At 46.8% G+C, this 15,255-nt stretch overlaps 1 protein-coding gene across 2 annotated transcripts; it reads right to left on the minus strand.

The window, feature by feature from the left end:
- Window positions 1–89: 89 nt before the first annotated feature.
- LOC147157456 (zinc finger MYM-type protein 4-like) lies at window positions 90–13,217 on the minus strand. Of its 2 annotated transcripts, none has more exons than XM_086062061.1 (27): window positions 13,076–13,217; window positions 12,046–12,430; window positions 11,073–11,675; window positions 10,505–10,695; window positions 10,169–10,419; window positions 9,157–9,337; window positions 8,760–8,963; window positions 8,539–8,692; window positions 7,787–7,902; window positions 7,544–7,708; window positions 7,315–7,465; window positions 7,080–7,252; window positions 6,071–6,218; window positions 5,909–5,995; window positions 5,749–5,811; window positions 5,498–5,529; window positions 5,250–5,412; window positions 4,950–5,062; window positions 4,680–4,872; window positions 4,418–4,534; window positions 4,210–4,319; window positions 3,050–3,218; window positions 2,712–2,863; window positions 2,515–2,629; window positions 2,045–2,284; window positions 1,392–1,557; window positions 90–1,124 (listed from the first exon to the last, which is right to left on the minus strand). In XM_086062061.1, exons 1-27 carry the CDS (start codon window positions 13,136–13,138, stop codon window positions 899–901), a joined length of 4,731 nt encoding a protein of 1,576 aa, XP_085918187.1. In that variant the 5' UTR covers window positions 13,139–13,217; the 3' UTR covers window positions 90–898. The 2 variants fall into 2 exon arrangements, with proteins under 2 accessions (XP_085918187.1, XP_085918186.1); XM_086062060.1 differs by having other exon boundaries at window positions 10,169–10,422.
- Window positions 13,218–15,255: the final 2,038 nt, after the last annotated feature.

Below are 15,255 nucleotides of genomic sequence, written 5' to 3' on the forward strand. Positions count from 1 at the left end.
ATTTCACCGCCATTTTGAATTGTGACGGAAGCTCCATGGCTGATAAATGGCAGCGCAAAAAATAAAAGTGATTAATGGCACTACAATAATTAAACATTCGCAGTTTTATTTAAAAAAAAAAAATCAATATAAAATGTTTGTCAAGGGATACATGAACGAATACACGTTATTTGTACATACCTAATATTTGGGGAAGGCCAACATGTTTCGCCTGAAAGGTGCATTGAACTGCAGGTTTTATGCGTTCAAGTAGTTTTACTCAGCAAGAACTAGCTTGTTCTAAGCTGCACTGAATGTACTTACTCTACTGCAGTGATTCCCAACCACAAATGATCCAATTTGACATATTTTGGCGACAACGCAATTTTCTCTCAATTACACACCCCTCCACTAGAGGGCAGAAGTTACTATTTAATTAACCAGTGTTCAGTCATTCAAACAACAGAAAAGCTTTGTGTTCAAACTAACGAAATTTCACACCGAGTAAATGAGTGAGTACATTAAAACGACATCTCGATTATTTCAGCATAGAATATAAACTTTTGGTGATTATTTTATGGTTTGGCTCAGTAAAGGCTGGGAAACACTGATCTAAAACGTGAGCGAAAGAGGAGTTAACACAGTACAAAAAGAGGACATTGTATCGTCCAGTGACGTTGATCGGACCTTGAGAAAGAAAACAGGATTATCGAATACATTCCAAACAAAAAGAAATGCTCATCATGGAATTGCATCTGCGAGTCCGTCCTTCCACTCCAAACAAGTTTTTGGAAGGTCAGCTTTGCTGCCCCCCTTGAGTGTCACAAAAAGTCTCGCCCCGATCCAAGCGCGGCGGCTCGAGCGCTGCCCTCAAGACACTTTTTTGATTCCGTCTCCTCGGCAAGAGTTCGCAGGCCCGTCACGGCCAGTCGTCGTCATCCTCGTTGGCCTCGTTGCGCTCGGGGGCGGGCGTGGCGGGCCTGGTGGCCAGGTGCAGCTGGCGCACGGTGAGGATGCGGGTGAGCATGGCCTCCTTGGTGTCCTCGTCCAGCGGCGTGGCCGAGAACCACAGCGGGCTGTTGGGCACGCAGCAGCGCTCGGGCAGCAGGTAGAACACGTCGGTGCGCTGCTTGACCGTCTCCGAGCTGCGTGGGAATACATGTGGAGGACGACAGGGAGGGGGGAAACACAAAACAAACAAAAAAAAAGGCGATGACGGTTTCTGGCATTTCAAATCTAAATCATTCGATTTTTAGAATCAAAAAGAGAGTTAGCTCTTTTGCAGATGAGGTTAAAAAAAAATCCATTTAGACGAAAGTAATGCCATTTTGTGGCATCTTTGTGCCAATCTCAAGGAGCTTCATTTAGACAAAAGTAATGATTTGCTGCCGCCACGGGGGACGTATTCTCACCATTTTGATAGGTAGAACTCGTAGAGTCGCACGGGACAGCGCAGAGGATTTTCCGTGTTCTCCTTCATCTCCAGGATTTTCTCCTCTTTGAACTCCTCGTCCTCGTCCTCGTCCTCATCCTCGTCCTCCTCCTCCTTGCGCCTCTTTGCTGGAACTCCATCCACATCTAAACGCATGTTAAAAACGTCACTATTAAACACAGTATATATTAAAAAACATATTTAAAAAAAAATCCTAATTAATCGGATGACTTCAATAGTTAACTCACGCAAATTTTATATCTGTTTTAGATGTAAAATAAAATAACGTTTTTGTACTCTTATTAACATAAAAGCAGGGGGGAAATATGGCTGCAACTTTTAGTCATTGTTACAGTAGTTTCATAATAATTCATAAAATTTATAAAAAATGTACTATATAACTATGACTATAAAAAACGAGTGTGATATTAAATTGTATCAAGGTCATTTTTCTGCCACTAGATGGCATAATTGCATTTGTAAGACATCGGTGGCAGCTCAGTGCATTTTCCTTTTCATATCAAGAGCTATCTAATCTTCAACATGAAGCAACTTGTGAAATTCTGCACATTTGGAAAAACTGTCAAACACAACTTGACCGCAGTCCCCGCAAATGGATCCCACTTGGCTCACCGTCATTGGTCGCGATGGGCGGGTAGAAGCGCAGGAAGGTGGTCTTGACGTTGCCCTGGGCGGTCTTGGTGCAGCGCATGACGTGGGCGAAGGAGAGCTGGCGGTGCTGCTCGGCGCTGGTGAAGCCGAAGTTCTTGCAGAAGAAGTAGAGCAGCGTGTTGAGCAGCACGATGGGCGAGTACACGCCCAGCTGCTTGCAGTCCCACAGGAACTCCTCCTCCACGCGCGAGTGGATGTAACCTGAAAGACGGCGCACGGAAAGGCAAAGTCTGGTGAGTGACATGGGTGCCGGGGAAGGGCGAGTGTACAGTTGGCTGTTAAGTGGAGAGATTTCATGTCACTTTTTTTTTTCTTCCTGGAATTGAATAGTTCCAGTTAACTCGATTCATGGTGGCAGGTTTTTTTTTTTTTTTTTTTAGAATTAATAATGATATTTATTTGTATTTATTTCAGCTAGCTTACTGACTCACCGGTGGCTGTGAGGGTCGGTTGGAAGCCTCTGAGCATGTTGGTGAACTCCGTGGAGAACTTGCAGTAGAAGCCGTCGGTGAAAATGTTCTCCACGCGGCCGTTCTCAAACAGGTGCTGCGGGCGGGGACGGACAACGGTGGCGAGCGAGTGGCGAGCGGGGCCGCGGAGCCGCAATTGCTTCGGCGACTGGTCTTACCTGCTGAATGCCGAGGCACAGGTAGAAGAGGCTGTCGGCCGAGTAGCGCTCGCCGGAGGGCCGCCTGACCTCGGAGATGAAGCGGCACAGGCCGTAGCTCAGCTCGGCCGAGGTGCAGCGGAGGAGGTCTTCTTTCAGCACTAGGGGGCGCACTGGTCACCGTGCAGAAAAAAACAACAACAACAACCTCAGACTTGGACAAGGATGGGATCCCTTTTTTACGAACGAATAATGGCTGGGTGCTTCATTGATTTTCACGATTACAGTTAATTAATACAGGAAAACAATTTTTCATCTGGATTTGATTTTCAGGCCTCGCCACGCAAGAGCTGACTCACTTCCGATGCGCGGCGTCTCCACGTCAGGCTGAGCGTCCCGCCAGCGGATCCATCGCTTCCAGGCGTCCACGCCGTACTCGCTCTTCAGCTTCGGGACTTTGGGGACGGAACTCTTGGCGGCGGGTCCTTTTTTGCCGGAGCCCTCGCCCTTATTTGACTTTTTGCGACCCTAACGGAGAGAAATAAAGAGAAAAGGGAGTTCATACGGGATGTCCTGAAAAATGGACATCATTGGAAAGATGAATAATAGTGGTATCAACCGATATGAGCTTTTTTTTTTTTAAATTGGCAAACATATGCTGATTTTTCCTTTTTACAAACTTAAACACATTACAACATAAGATAATTGGCAAAATTCGCAAAAACAAAAAAGCGGATTCTTTTTTTAAACTAACTTATTCACTCCCAGCCATTTTCACATATTTTACTGGATTTTCACTGATTTTGCAAAGCCCACAAAATATTCTATTCCATTGCTATAAAAAACATCTGTTTTGCAGAAATTAGCATTAGAATGTAGTTAAGTTTCATCATTATTCACAAATCTATTCAGAAATGTGAGTAATGAGCTGTTTTTCAACATGGCCTCTGGGTGATCTCGTTTGCTCTGCTGCCACCTGCTGGCCCTTTTTGTAATAACTACAATTGCTTCACCCGTTTTCTGCAGTTCAGAGGCTGCATCAAAGACTTCTGTATGCTCGAGCATAAAATAAAAAAAATAAAAAAAACGTATAAATATGTCTTTTGGACACTTAAAATAGATCGTATTTATACGTTTTGGGGGAACAAATGAGTTAACACATTCCCCCTCCAAAAGGCTTTTTTTCTTTTTTTACAAGTTAACACATTGCAACATAAGACAATTGGCAAAATTTGCCAAAAAAGCAGATTTGTATTAAACATTAACAGGTTGCAAAAAAGAGGCAGATTTTCCTGTTAAGTTACAAAATTACTAAAGCACAAAATATTGTTAAACAGTCAACATTTATACTTTTAATGTCACAAGAACAAAAAAATGTATTTGAAAAAATTACAATTTATTTAATATGTACTTTATAAATGTTTTTATTTAATTGGCCGATTAATGAATTATTGAAATTTTTGAAACGGGGTTTAGCAGACTTTTTTTTTTTAAATCCACTACATGTGACAACGCTTACCCTGGTCTCTCGGGATTTCCGTGACGGTTGTCGTTTTCGCGAGCCGGTGCGCGTGGGGCTGGCCGGCGGGGGCGACGACTCGCGCAGCAGGGACATCGTCTCCAGGGTTTCTAAGGAGGCGGAAGGACGGCACGCGTCAGAAGCAAACCCGGGAGGAATCGAGCCGTCGTCGTCGTCGATTCGGACGTCGTCGATTCGGACGTCTCACCGATGGGGAAGTCGGTTTCGATGTCCATGGGAGGAGGAGCGCTGGGCTCGTCCCAGCTGTTCAGTAAGCTGGCCAGGTCATCCGTGTTCAAGTCGTCGTCGTATGTGCTTATCGTGTCTGTGTTGGGTGAAAAACAAGGAAAAGCAATTGCAACATTAGCGTCAGTGGGTTTAGAAATAATTCGACATTGATGCTAGTTTTGTTAGCCTGTCTATGGCATTTTGCATTGCGTAATAGCATTAAGCTAGAGGACGTCTCCTACCTCCACCGGCAGCAGTCCCCGGCTGCGTCTCCTCCTCTTTGTCGCCGCCGTTGGTCTCGGACACCATCTCGGCCATGAGCACGAGCTCGGCCTCGAAGGGGTCCTCCGGGAACTTGTCCTTGATCTTCTTGATGGTCTCCACGATGCGGTCGGCGTTGTCCATGTTGACGGGCAGCAACATGGGCACGGGAAGCTGCGGGGACACGCGGACGCCGTCACACGTACGCGAGCCACGGTGGCGCGCGTCCACTATCGCAAGCGTTTACGTACCGGTAGGGGCACGCCCACGGGATTGGGGGTGATCTGGCTGTACATGTTCATTGGCACGGGGACGTACACCGGCACGGGAATGGGGAGGAGCATGACCTTAGGTATGGAAATATCTGGAGGAAAAAAGTGGGTCATTAACGTGCCATTTAAGTTTTGATTAGCATTGTTAGCATCATCGCAATCGATATGACTTGACACCCACCTCCACGTGTGCTAGTCTGTGCCTGTTTGCTGAGGTTTTTTAGTTTTCAAATCCATACTGTTGTGGCACCCCCCCCCCCCCAACCGCTGCCCTCGTACCTGTTTGCGTCTCAACGTCGGCCGTCTGCGTGCGGCACGAGACGCCCTTGTTCTGCACCAGCGGCTTGCACAGCAGAGCTTTGTTCTTCATGCTTCTCGGCGTGCTGGTGCCGATGGTGGAAGGCGACGGCCTCTTCTTCTCTGGACTGTCGCTAATAAAGATCTGGCGAGAACACAAAAAAAAAATGATTTAGAAATATTGTTATTATTATTTTGGTTGCCAAGTAAGGATGCGAGCAGCTACTCACCAGATCAGGATCTGTTGTTTGTGAGTCAGCACCTGCAGAGAGAGAATTTTTTTTAAGTGTATTTTGCATTCAATCAAAAGGACACTGAGCTGCTCCTTTGGTTGTGCACATCTTGGCCACGTGGGGGCAGTATAATACTGACTCTGCATAGGATACAGAACATTTTATGATTTGCTGTTAAGTATGCTGTTTTCCCCCCTTCTGCTAACTTCAACTGACAGTGAGAAATAACATAAGAAAGCATATTTTACCTCTGGCTCGAGAACCTGTGGAGTCTTCTTTTCGCTTCCTCAAATTGATTTGATGGTCTCCCACTTTATGATGGCAAGAAAAAAAAAAGGCACAAAGTCATGTTTGAAAATGTTTTTTTTTTCAAAATTGTTCAAAGTTGAAATCATTTGTACTGCGTACTTTGCTTGGTGGACTTGTCAGGGGCGGCGCCGCCGCCGCCGCTTTCCTGCTCCGCGAGCGACACCACATTGGCGATGACGGGCGAGGCTGTAAAGACAACGTGGGCGGTGTCAAGGCATGCTAGCCGTTAGCACGCGAAAGGGGCGAGGACGGACGGCCCACCTGGCGAGAAGACGTCACCCTGCGTTTTGACTTGGATGTTGCAGAAGTGGAAGAGACACGGCAGGTCGCAGAAGTTGCGCACCTCCCCCAGCACGAAAAGACTGTGCTTCAGTTTGCCTTTACGGCCACACGAGGCGCACTTTGCAACCTGGTGGGTGCCATTTGACATTAGAGGCATTGGGGCTCAATAACATGGAGGACCAACAATGCTAAATTCAAAAATAAAGAAATAAAAGTGAAAATAAAAACAGATACAAAAATGTTATTATCAAATAATAATAAACAAAATAAAAATATCCATAAATACACCTTAAAAATGAATACAAAAATAAAACAAGATTCTAAAAGTAAAAACAAATACAAATAAATGGTCTCATATTTATTTATTTCATGCTGCAGACGCTGCCAGCATGAAATGGTTCTCAAATGAGGGGGGGCGGTCCTAACTTTGAACTATTTGCCTATTGGTTGAACAACATGTCAGTCTGTCGGAATCTGGACGTTCCTGAGCAAAGGAGAATTCACACGCACGAAGCTTGTTGTTTACAGGAACTTCTGTGTTCATCTTGTTGTTTTATTTTTTTTATTCATGTATATATTATTTTATTTGTTTTTGTTTCCATTTCCAGTTATTTTTAATATTAATTTTTTGAATAATATTTTTATATCAGCTTTTATTTTTACCTAATTTTTTTTTGAATGTATGTATTTATATATATATATATTTATTATAGAAAAAAAAATTGCATTTATTTTTTATATTGAATTTTTTATTAATTTTTTTTATATCAGTTTGTATTTTCTTTTTTATTTATTTATTTGGAATTTTGGGTGGTCCATAAATAAATGCAAATGTGGAACACGATGTCGATTTGGTACCGAGATTATACTATGATAAAATAGGCCACGTTACGGGTTATGCACACAAAATATGACGTCAAATATGCATTAAAGCTTGCTGTTGATTGCGAGCTGAACATTTCCGCTTGTTTCTGTATGTGCGACTTACGTGGCAGAAGAGCATGGTGTAATTGGACCGGCACTCCTCGGAGCAGAACTCCTCGCTGGACTCGCCGTAGAGCGCCTTCTCCAGCTTCTTGGAGACGCACTGGCAGTACGAGCACGACTTGCAGTGCTTGCCCCAGCGCGCGTCCAGGTCGTGCTCGTACAGCAGCTTGCAGCCTGCGGGACAGCGGCGTGAAGGGGGCGTCGTCGGGCGGGACGTCGGGCGGCCGGCGACTCACCGTGGCTGCAGAAGGCGCAGTCCTTGCCGTTGATGCGTTTGACCTCTCGGCCGATCTTGTCCATCTTGCAGTACTCGCACTTGGCGCTCACGTTTTTGCTGGTTTTGAACTCCAGGGCGCAGTTCCAGCCGCACACAAACACCACCTTGTCCTGCGCAGGCGGTCGGGACGGGCGACGAGTTAAAAGGGTTACGAGGCAACGGAGGTGCCACCCGAGCGGTCCGGGCACCTTGATGTGGATGACGTCGGGCTTGGACGTCATCTGGCGGGCGCACTGGGCGCACTCCAGCGTGGCCGGGGCGCCTTGCAGCAGCGGCGACGCGGCGCTCGCTTCCTGGCCGGACGCCACCGTCAACTTTGGGAAAATGGTGGCCTGCTGCTGCTTGAACTTCTCCTGCGAGCGAGCGCACGCCACAGTCGCGTCAAATGCAACCGCGGGCATTCGGCGCTGGTGCGTGTGCGCCGTCCGTACCTGATAGGTCATCACGCACGGCAGCGTGCAGAAGTTTCTGATGGTGGTGTCGGACATGGCCAGGTGGTACGCCGGCAGGGCGTTCTTGCCGCAGTTTTCGCAGTTCAGGTGTGTGCCTGGCGCAAAGTAAACACAATTGATAAAGGGACTGCTTTGGTGGAAGTGAGTTGAGGAGCTTCATTTAGACAAAATTAGTGCTTTGCTGCTTATTTTGTGGCATCTTGGTGCCAAGGAACTCTGTTGGGAGTGGAGGAGCTACATTTTAGGCAAAAGTAGTGCTTTGCTGCTTATTTTGCGGCATCTTGTTGCCAATTATCTAGGCTGGAAGTGAGTTGAGGCGCTTTATTTAGACAAAGCTAGTGCTTTGGCTGCTATTTTGTGGCATCCTGTTGCCAAGTAACTCTGTTGGGAGTGAGTTCATTTTGACCAAAAGTAGCACTTTGACGCCATCTTGCTGCATCTTGGCGTTTAGGAACTATGTTGAAGTTAGGTGAGGAACCTAATTGAGACCAAAAAATATCGATTTTGGTGGCATTTTGTTGAGCTTTATTTGACCAAAAATAGTGCTTTGTCGCCATCTTATTGTTAACTACATACGCTAAAGTAATTTGAGGCGCTTCAATCAAACCAAAAAAATATTGCTTTGCTGTCATTTTGTGGCATCCTTTGTGCCCAGGAACTACTATTGAAATTAAGTTGAGGAACTTCATTTAGACAAAATGATGCTTTGGCGCCATCCACGGATCCGGTACCTGAGGAGCTGACGCTCTGCACCATGAAGGCCATGATGCAGCTGCTGCTGCAGAAGAGGCTGACGGAGTCGTCGGTGGCGCTTTTGTTGTGGACCATGTCGGCGAGCGGCCGCGGCGAGCGGCACATGGTGCACGGCAGACTGGTCTTCACTTTCTTTTACCGGGAAAAAAAAAATGAGTGCAGTCGACTTTTTCCCCCCCCACAATTTCAAAGGTTGTACCTTTTTGTACTTGACGAGGCAGTCGAGGTTGCACAGCGTCTTGCTGCTGCCGTCCATCTTGAGCAGCAGCGGCCTGAAGTGGCAGATGGTGTTGCAGTTGGCGCAGCCCGCCATGGTCAGCCGGTTGGCGGTGCGAAAGAGCTTGAAGCACGCGTCGCTGCACATCTTGTGGACGGTGCCGCTCAGGACCACCTCGTGCTTGCTCTGGTGGAAATGCAGTACTGCCTTTGAGATACAAGTCGCCCGTGATTTGAGTTACAAGCGATTTGAGTTGTGACGCGACTCGCTTCTTTTCGCGACATGCAAAACAGTCCGAGTTGAAGTGAACTGCCAGAGTAAACAAAAGCTGCCATTTTCCAGACTCGCTTGAACGCATCATTCATCCGTATTGACTTACGACGGCGAATTTGGAGCACATGCTGCACGCCGACTGCAGTTTGACGTTGGAATCGGCCAGCGATTTGGCGTCGGAGCTTTTGTTGAGGTTGAACGCGTTCAGGCACGGCTCGCTGCAGAAGCCTCTCGACACGCCGTCCACGTCCGGGGCCAGGATGATATCCTGAGGGCGGGAAATTCGCCTAGCGGGCGGAAACGGTCACAAATGGTTGACAAAGGACTCGATTCATCCATTGGTCGATTCTTTTGTTTTTACACATTACACAATATTCTGCCAAATAACAAAATCAGTTACGGCTTTAAAAAAAAAAAAAGAGAGAGAAAAGAAATGATCGGTTATCGTTATTTTATTCTGCCAAATAAAATCAGGTACGGCTTTAAAAAAAAGGGGGGGAGGGGGGAAGAATCGGTTATCATCATTTTATTCTGCCAAATAAAAATCAGTTACGTCTTAAAAAAATTAATAAAAAAGTTTTGGTTATAATTATTTTATTCTGCCAAATAAAATCAGTTAAGTCTTGAAAAAATGAATAAAAAAGTTTTGGTTATCATTATTTTATTCTGCCAAAGAAAATCAGTTCCGTCTTAAAAAAAATAATTGGTTATTGTTATTTTATTCTGCCAAAGAAAATCAGTTAAGGCTTAAAAAATATATTTTTAATAGGTTATCGTTATTTTATTCTGCCAATTCTGCCAAATAACGAATCAGTTACGGCCTTAAAAATTTTAAAAATCGCTTTTAATTGGTCTTCGGAATTTAATTCTGTCACCATATAGCGAGATCAGCAATAATAAATAATAAATAAATAAGAAATTAACGGCCGATGCATCAGTTACCGGAAGAATTTTATTCGGCCAAATAATGAAATTAGCCTTGGCATAAATAAATAAATAAAAGAACCCGCTTCATCAGTTATCGGATCCTTATTCTGCCGAGTAACTAAATCAGCCTCGGCCTGAAAAACAACCGCCACATTTTTACAGCTAAAAATCCCCATCTTGGTCTTGCTCACTTTTGGCAGTGGTAGCAGTTCTTGACGCTTTTGGCGGTGGTGAGCGACGACGTGAGGCAGCCGGTGGAGCAGAAGAGCGCCGGCGAGCCTTTGCGCTGGTACGCCGTCTGTCCTTTGATGAGCCTCTTCCGGCAGAGCGAGCACAACATGTTCAACGTGGAGGAAGACGGCCGACCCCGCGACCTCCTGGTGATGCTGTCCGGGTTCACCGTGTACACCGAGTCGATGATTAAGTCGTCGTCCTCCTCCTCCTGCTAACGCAGCGGCGAAGACCTCGGCTTCAGTAGAGCGGACGAGAAATACGAGATGTGGAAATGTGGCTTGTCGGGAACTTACCTTGGCAGCGACGGGCTCGTCCTTTACAGCCGCGGTCCCGGACACGAGGGGCACCTCGTACAGGTCGTCCTCGGGCTCGTCTTTGACTTTGATGGGAGGAGGTGAAGATGAGGAGGAAGAACTGGACGCAGAGTGCTTGTTGACTTTGGTCCCGTTGGTCATGTCGGATGCTGACGCGGAGCCGCCGGACGCTGGTGCAAGAAAAAGGAACGATTTGCAATAGCACGCAAATAAACGTGAGTGGGTAATTGACTGCCATTGACGGCTATAGACGTGTTTTCTGGGGAAAAAACTTTTTTTTTTTTACTCATTTTGTCTCCCACAGTTGAGGTATATATGATGAAAATGACAGGCCTCCTCTCATCTTTTCAAGTAGAAGAACTTGCACAATTGGTGCCTGACTAAACACTGTATATATATATATATATATATATTAGTTTTAGATGTAATCATAAAATATTTTACACTGTGATTTTGGGAATTGAAGTACTGAAACGCGCATTCCGTTGCAGCCCGATTACAAACCAGAAGGAGTGCAGTATTGTGAAAAAAGTGCTGTGTGACTCACTTGTTGCTGCTCGGCTTTTGGAGCGAGTGGCGTAGAAAGGCACATGCTCCTCCTCTTTCTCCTTCTCCTCTTCCGCCTCCTCTTTCACCTCCTTCTCTTTCGCTTCCTCCACCTCCTTCTCTTTCACTTCTTCCACCTTCTCTTCCACCTCATTCTCTTCCGCCTCCCTCTCTTTCACCTCCTCCGCCTCCCTCTCTTTCACCTCCTCCGCCTCCTTCTCTTTCACCTCCTCCGCCTCCTTCTCTTTCACCTCCTCCGCCTCCTTCTCTTTCACCTCCTCCGCCTCCCTTTCTTTCACCTCCTCCGCCTCCCTCTCTTTCACCTCCTCCGCCTCCCTTTCTTTCACCTCCTCCGCCTCCTTCTCTTTCACCTCCTCGGCCTCCTTCTCTTTCACCTCCTCCGCCTCCACTTCCTCCTTCTGATCCTCCTCCACTGTCATCTCCTCCACCTCCTCCTTTTCCTTCTCCTCCTCCTCCTCCACTGTCACCTCCTCCACCACCTCCTCCTCCTCCTCCTCCTCTTTTTCTTCTTCATCCACCTTCATGTCAACGTTTGGCTTCACGTGGACATCCAGCTCCATTTGTGTTTCCTCTTCCTCAAACACTGAAGACATAAAGAAAAGATATGATGTTCCTACACTCCATCTAAAAAGGGAAGTTAACCCAATAAACGTATCTACAATAATATGATGAATGCAGCCACCACTTATCTAAACAGAGCATTCTGATTAATATCGCGTTAATGGAATATGAGTTTATCAGCCATTTCGCCGCTTGCTGTCAACTGAAAATGACATCCCAGTTGCAGAGGGTTCGGGTATTGGCCAATCACGGCTCACCCGTTTTCTGAAGCCGAGCTGCGATTGGTCATTTCCCCGAGCAGTTACAAACTCATCGAATGTTTTTTTCTTCTTCTTCTTTTTGATCGGTCAAAGTCGCAGCTTTTTCCTCAATAAGTACACTCAAATAGTTACCTGTGCTGCCATTATGATCATCAAGGCACATCTGAGCTTCCTGTTCCTGCTGATCCACAGTACCGATGTTCATCATCTCGTCCAGGCTGAACGACGTGGAAGAGGCGCTTTTGCCGGCAGTCTCCTCCCAGCCCGAGTCCTTCACCTGCATGGGAGTGGCGTCCATCTCCTCCTCTTCCTCCAGGTCTTCATCATCTTTTTCGCTGACCGGGCCCCCTTCCTCGGTCTCGTCTTCAGAGTGGGACGGCGAGGCGTTCAAGGCCTCCATGCGACACGGGACCAGCGGGGTCTCGATGTCTTTATGTTCAAATCTGTTCTCTTCGATTTGGTTTGCGAGAGAACTTCCAACATCGTCTGAAGCTTCTTTTCCTGTCTCTTGTGTTTCCTGCACGCCATCAAGACCATACCAAAAGCTTTACGATTGGGAAATACACGAACACACACTTTAACGCATGCACTAACATAGTTATATTTTCAACAAAATTGTCAATATTTACCATTAGTGCAACTGTATTTCAGATACCCACAAGCAATTATTGCATATTCTCATCTATCAGAATTCACACGTCATTTAGAAACAAGTTAATGTAAAGTTAATGATTAAAACAATGATTATTACGACTTCTAAATGTATTCGTTATAGCTATCACAACGTAACGAGGGATAATATCGTGGTTTTACAACCGTTATTTCGATACAAATACTACCACTGCTTCCCATTTCACTTTAAAGACACTTGAACGAGATTTAATCAGAAATAACCTAAAGTGAACTGAATATTATGTTACTGATCTCACGATTGTTGTCCGCGCGACTAGCTCAGCTCATGCTAAGCTAATGCTAGCATCCTGGCCAAGGTGTACTCTTCTGATGCTAGTTAAATTATTAAAATAAGCGCGGCTGAGCTTTGCGAACATTAGCATATAGCAAAAAACACACACGTAGATAGATAATAATCCGTCCAATGAACGCGTTGTGAATCCGATCGGGTTATCGATTGTGCGAAGGCGTGCAGGAGCTTGATTATTACCGCAAGTCGCACTTCGTCGGCGGCCGGATGTTGACGTCCATCGCCACTTTCCACTGCCTCCATGTTCGCTGCCAGTGCAGAACGCTCGGATTGTGCATAAAAAGACGACTCAAAGCATTTAATTTGTTTACAAAAAGGGGTGTACCCTTAAATCAACACCAATGGAGCATCCTACGATGGGGATGTGGCTAGCTTGATTAGCGTTTACTTCTTCGCGTGTTTACTTCTGGTCATGCATAAAAACACTTAGGTCATTGCAACCCCTAGTGGACACTACTACTACTACTACTACGGCCACGACAACAAATGACCTTAGAAAGCGACTGTATGTCAACTCAATTAAATGGTGGATTTTGATGATTCATGGCGAGAAAGACATGTATGACAAGTCATAACATTTTATTACTTCACTGAACAATATAACTGAAAATGTATATTTATTTTAGTCATAGCAGATAGTGACAAATGTCTTTTTCAGGAATGTGACATGAAGATAACTAGGAAAATAAAATGTCATATTTTGTAGTTGATTAGATTTATGGTTGAGGAGGCCTCGGCTACACACTTTTGGCCACACATGGCTGCGCCACCGCCAGCCGATCGCCGTCTTCCTTCCTCAGCCTCAGCGAAGCCATTTTAGCATCCAACTCATCCATGAAGCCTTCGTCCACAGACTTGGCGTCCGTTTCCTCCTCCGCCTCCGTGGGCAGGAACACGTGCAGCTGAGGGCGCACCGGACCCGTGGCAGGGCGCTGGTTGCAGTTCAAAACACACGGTTTCCCGATGATGGACAGCGGCTCAGGTTTGAGGGCGCGCATGGCCCGAGGGCCGCCGAGGTCTCCGGCGGTGGCCAGCGTGTGCGAGCGAGGCCTAGCGAGACGGGGCTTGGAGTTGAGCCTGATGGTCTGGGACGAGTGGATATAGGTGGGATGGAAAGAGGGGACGTCTGTGTGAGTATGACTGGCTGCTGGTGATGGGTGGACCTTGGAGGGGGCACGAGAATTGCAAAATGGAGTGCTAGGAGGCGGCGGCGGCGGCGGCGGCGGCGGCGGGTGGACACAGCAGAAGGCTTCGAATGAGGCGCCGTCCTTTGTGTGGTGCAGCGATGGCTCGCTAAGGCTGTAGAAACAAAATGTACACTTTGATGGAATTCCATTTAATAAACGCGAACAGGATTAAAAACCACTTATGTGCAGTCCACTCGCTCAAGTCGACACCCATCAAATTGTCCGCTGGAGGGCTTTTCTTTTGTGTGGGTGCACCACAGGGGGCCACATCAGGCCCCCATATCAGTTTCAAGCCCAGAGTTTTATATCCGTTGAGCGGCGCTATCAAACGGGGCTTAAACAATGACTCTGTAATTCCAGTCACATGCTTAACTTGCCCTCTGGTGACACCAAACGCTGACACGGTGCAAAAGACAAGTCGGGGTCGATGGTGGTCAACGCCGCGGGGTGCCGGGTCAGATCAGTTTCACTCTCACATTCGAGATTCCAATCACAACTAAACTCAAGTCAAATCCAGGACTAGTTTTCACAAGGTCCATAAGAACTGAAACGAAAAACCGGTCCAACTCCTTACCATCACTTCGGTTTTTGTTTCCATTTACCTGAGTTGGGATACGTTGATGCCACGCCTGCCGCCAGGTGCTCTGCTGGGCAATCCGAGGGACGGGAGCCTCAGCGGAGTCTTCTTCTCACTCCTCCGGACCGGAGCCGTTGACCTTGGGTACCAGGTCCCGCCGATGGCCACGCCGAGCACGACGGGCGGCGGAGGGGGCGCGCCGGCGATGCCACTCATGGATGGACGCCGTTACCGCCACCCACGGGCAGCTTCGAGGGACATGGACGGATGTGGCCGTCCTCCTTCGGCAGAGGCCACAGGGACAAGTGAGCGCAGGTGGGATAGTTGCGCTGCGTCTGTGCGGGCAGCTGCGTGCATCAATGATTAACGAGCGTTATTAAAGATGGATGACGGCCAGTGGTCAGGTGCGGCCCATTGCCAGTATTTCCTCTCACCTGCCGTTTTATCCCTCTCCGGTTATTTTACAGGTCGGAAATGGGAGATGGCGAAGGACTTGTGCTAAATCATACATATTCTATCTTGAAAATAGTTTTTGGCGTAATTTAGTTTTTTCAAGTTTACTGCCTGATTTGGAGAGCTGGGTTAAAAAAATTGGA

Source organism: Leptonotus elevatus, chromosome 19, assembly GCF_054856555.1.
Source record: "Leptonotus elevatus isolate MCC_2025b chromosome 19, RoL_Lele_1.0, whole genome shotgun sequence".
NCBI lineage: Eukaryota > Metazoa > Chordata > Actinopteri > Syngnathiformes > Syngnathidae > Leptonotus > Leptonotus elevatus.

What these genes read in the sequence shown, in the direction of transcription:
- LOC147157456 (XM_086062060.1), bottom strand. Translation starts at nt 13,138, where the DNA reads ATGGAGGCAGTGGAAAGTGGCGATGGACGTCAACATCCGGCCGCCGAC. An exon ending in CCGACGAAGTGCGACTTGCG is followed by an intron (nt 12,431 to 13,075) that starts GTAATAATCAAG and finishes GATGGCGTGCAG; the next exon opens with GAAACACAAGAGACAGGAAA. An exon ending in GGAGACGCCGCGCATCGGAA is followed by an intron (nt 2,864 to 3,049) that starts GTGAGTCAGCTC and finishes CACGGTGACCAG; the next exon opens with TGCGCCCCCTAGTGCTGAAA.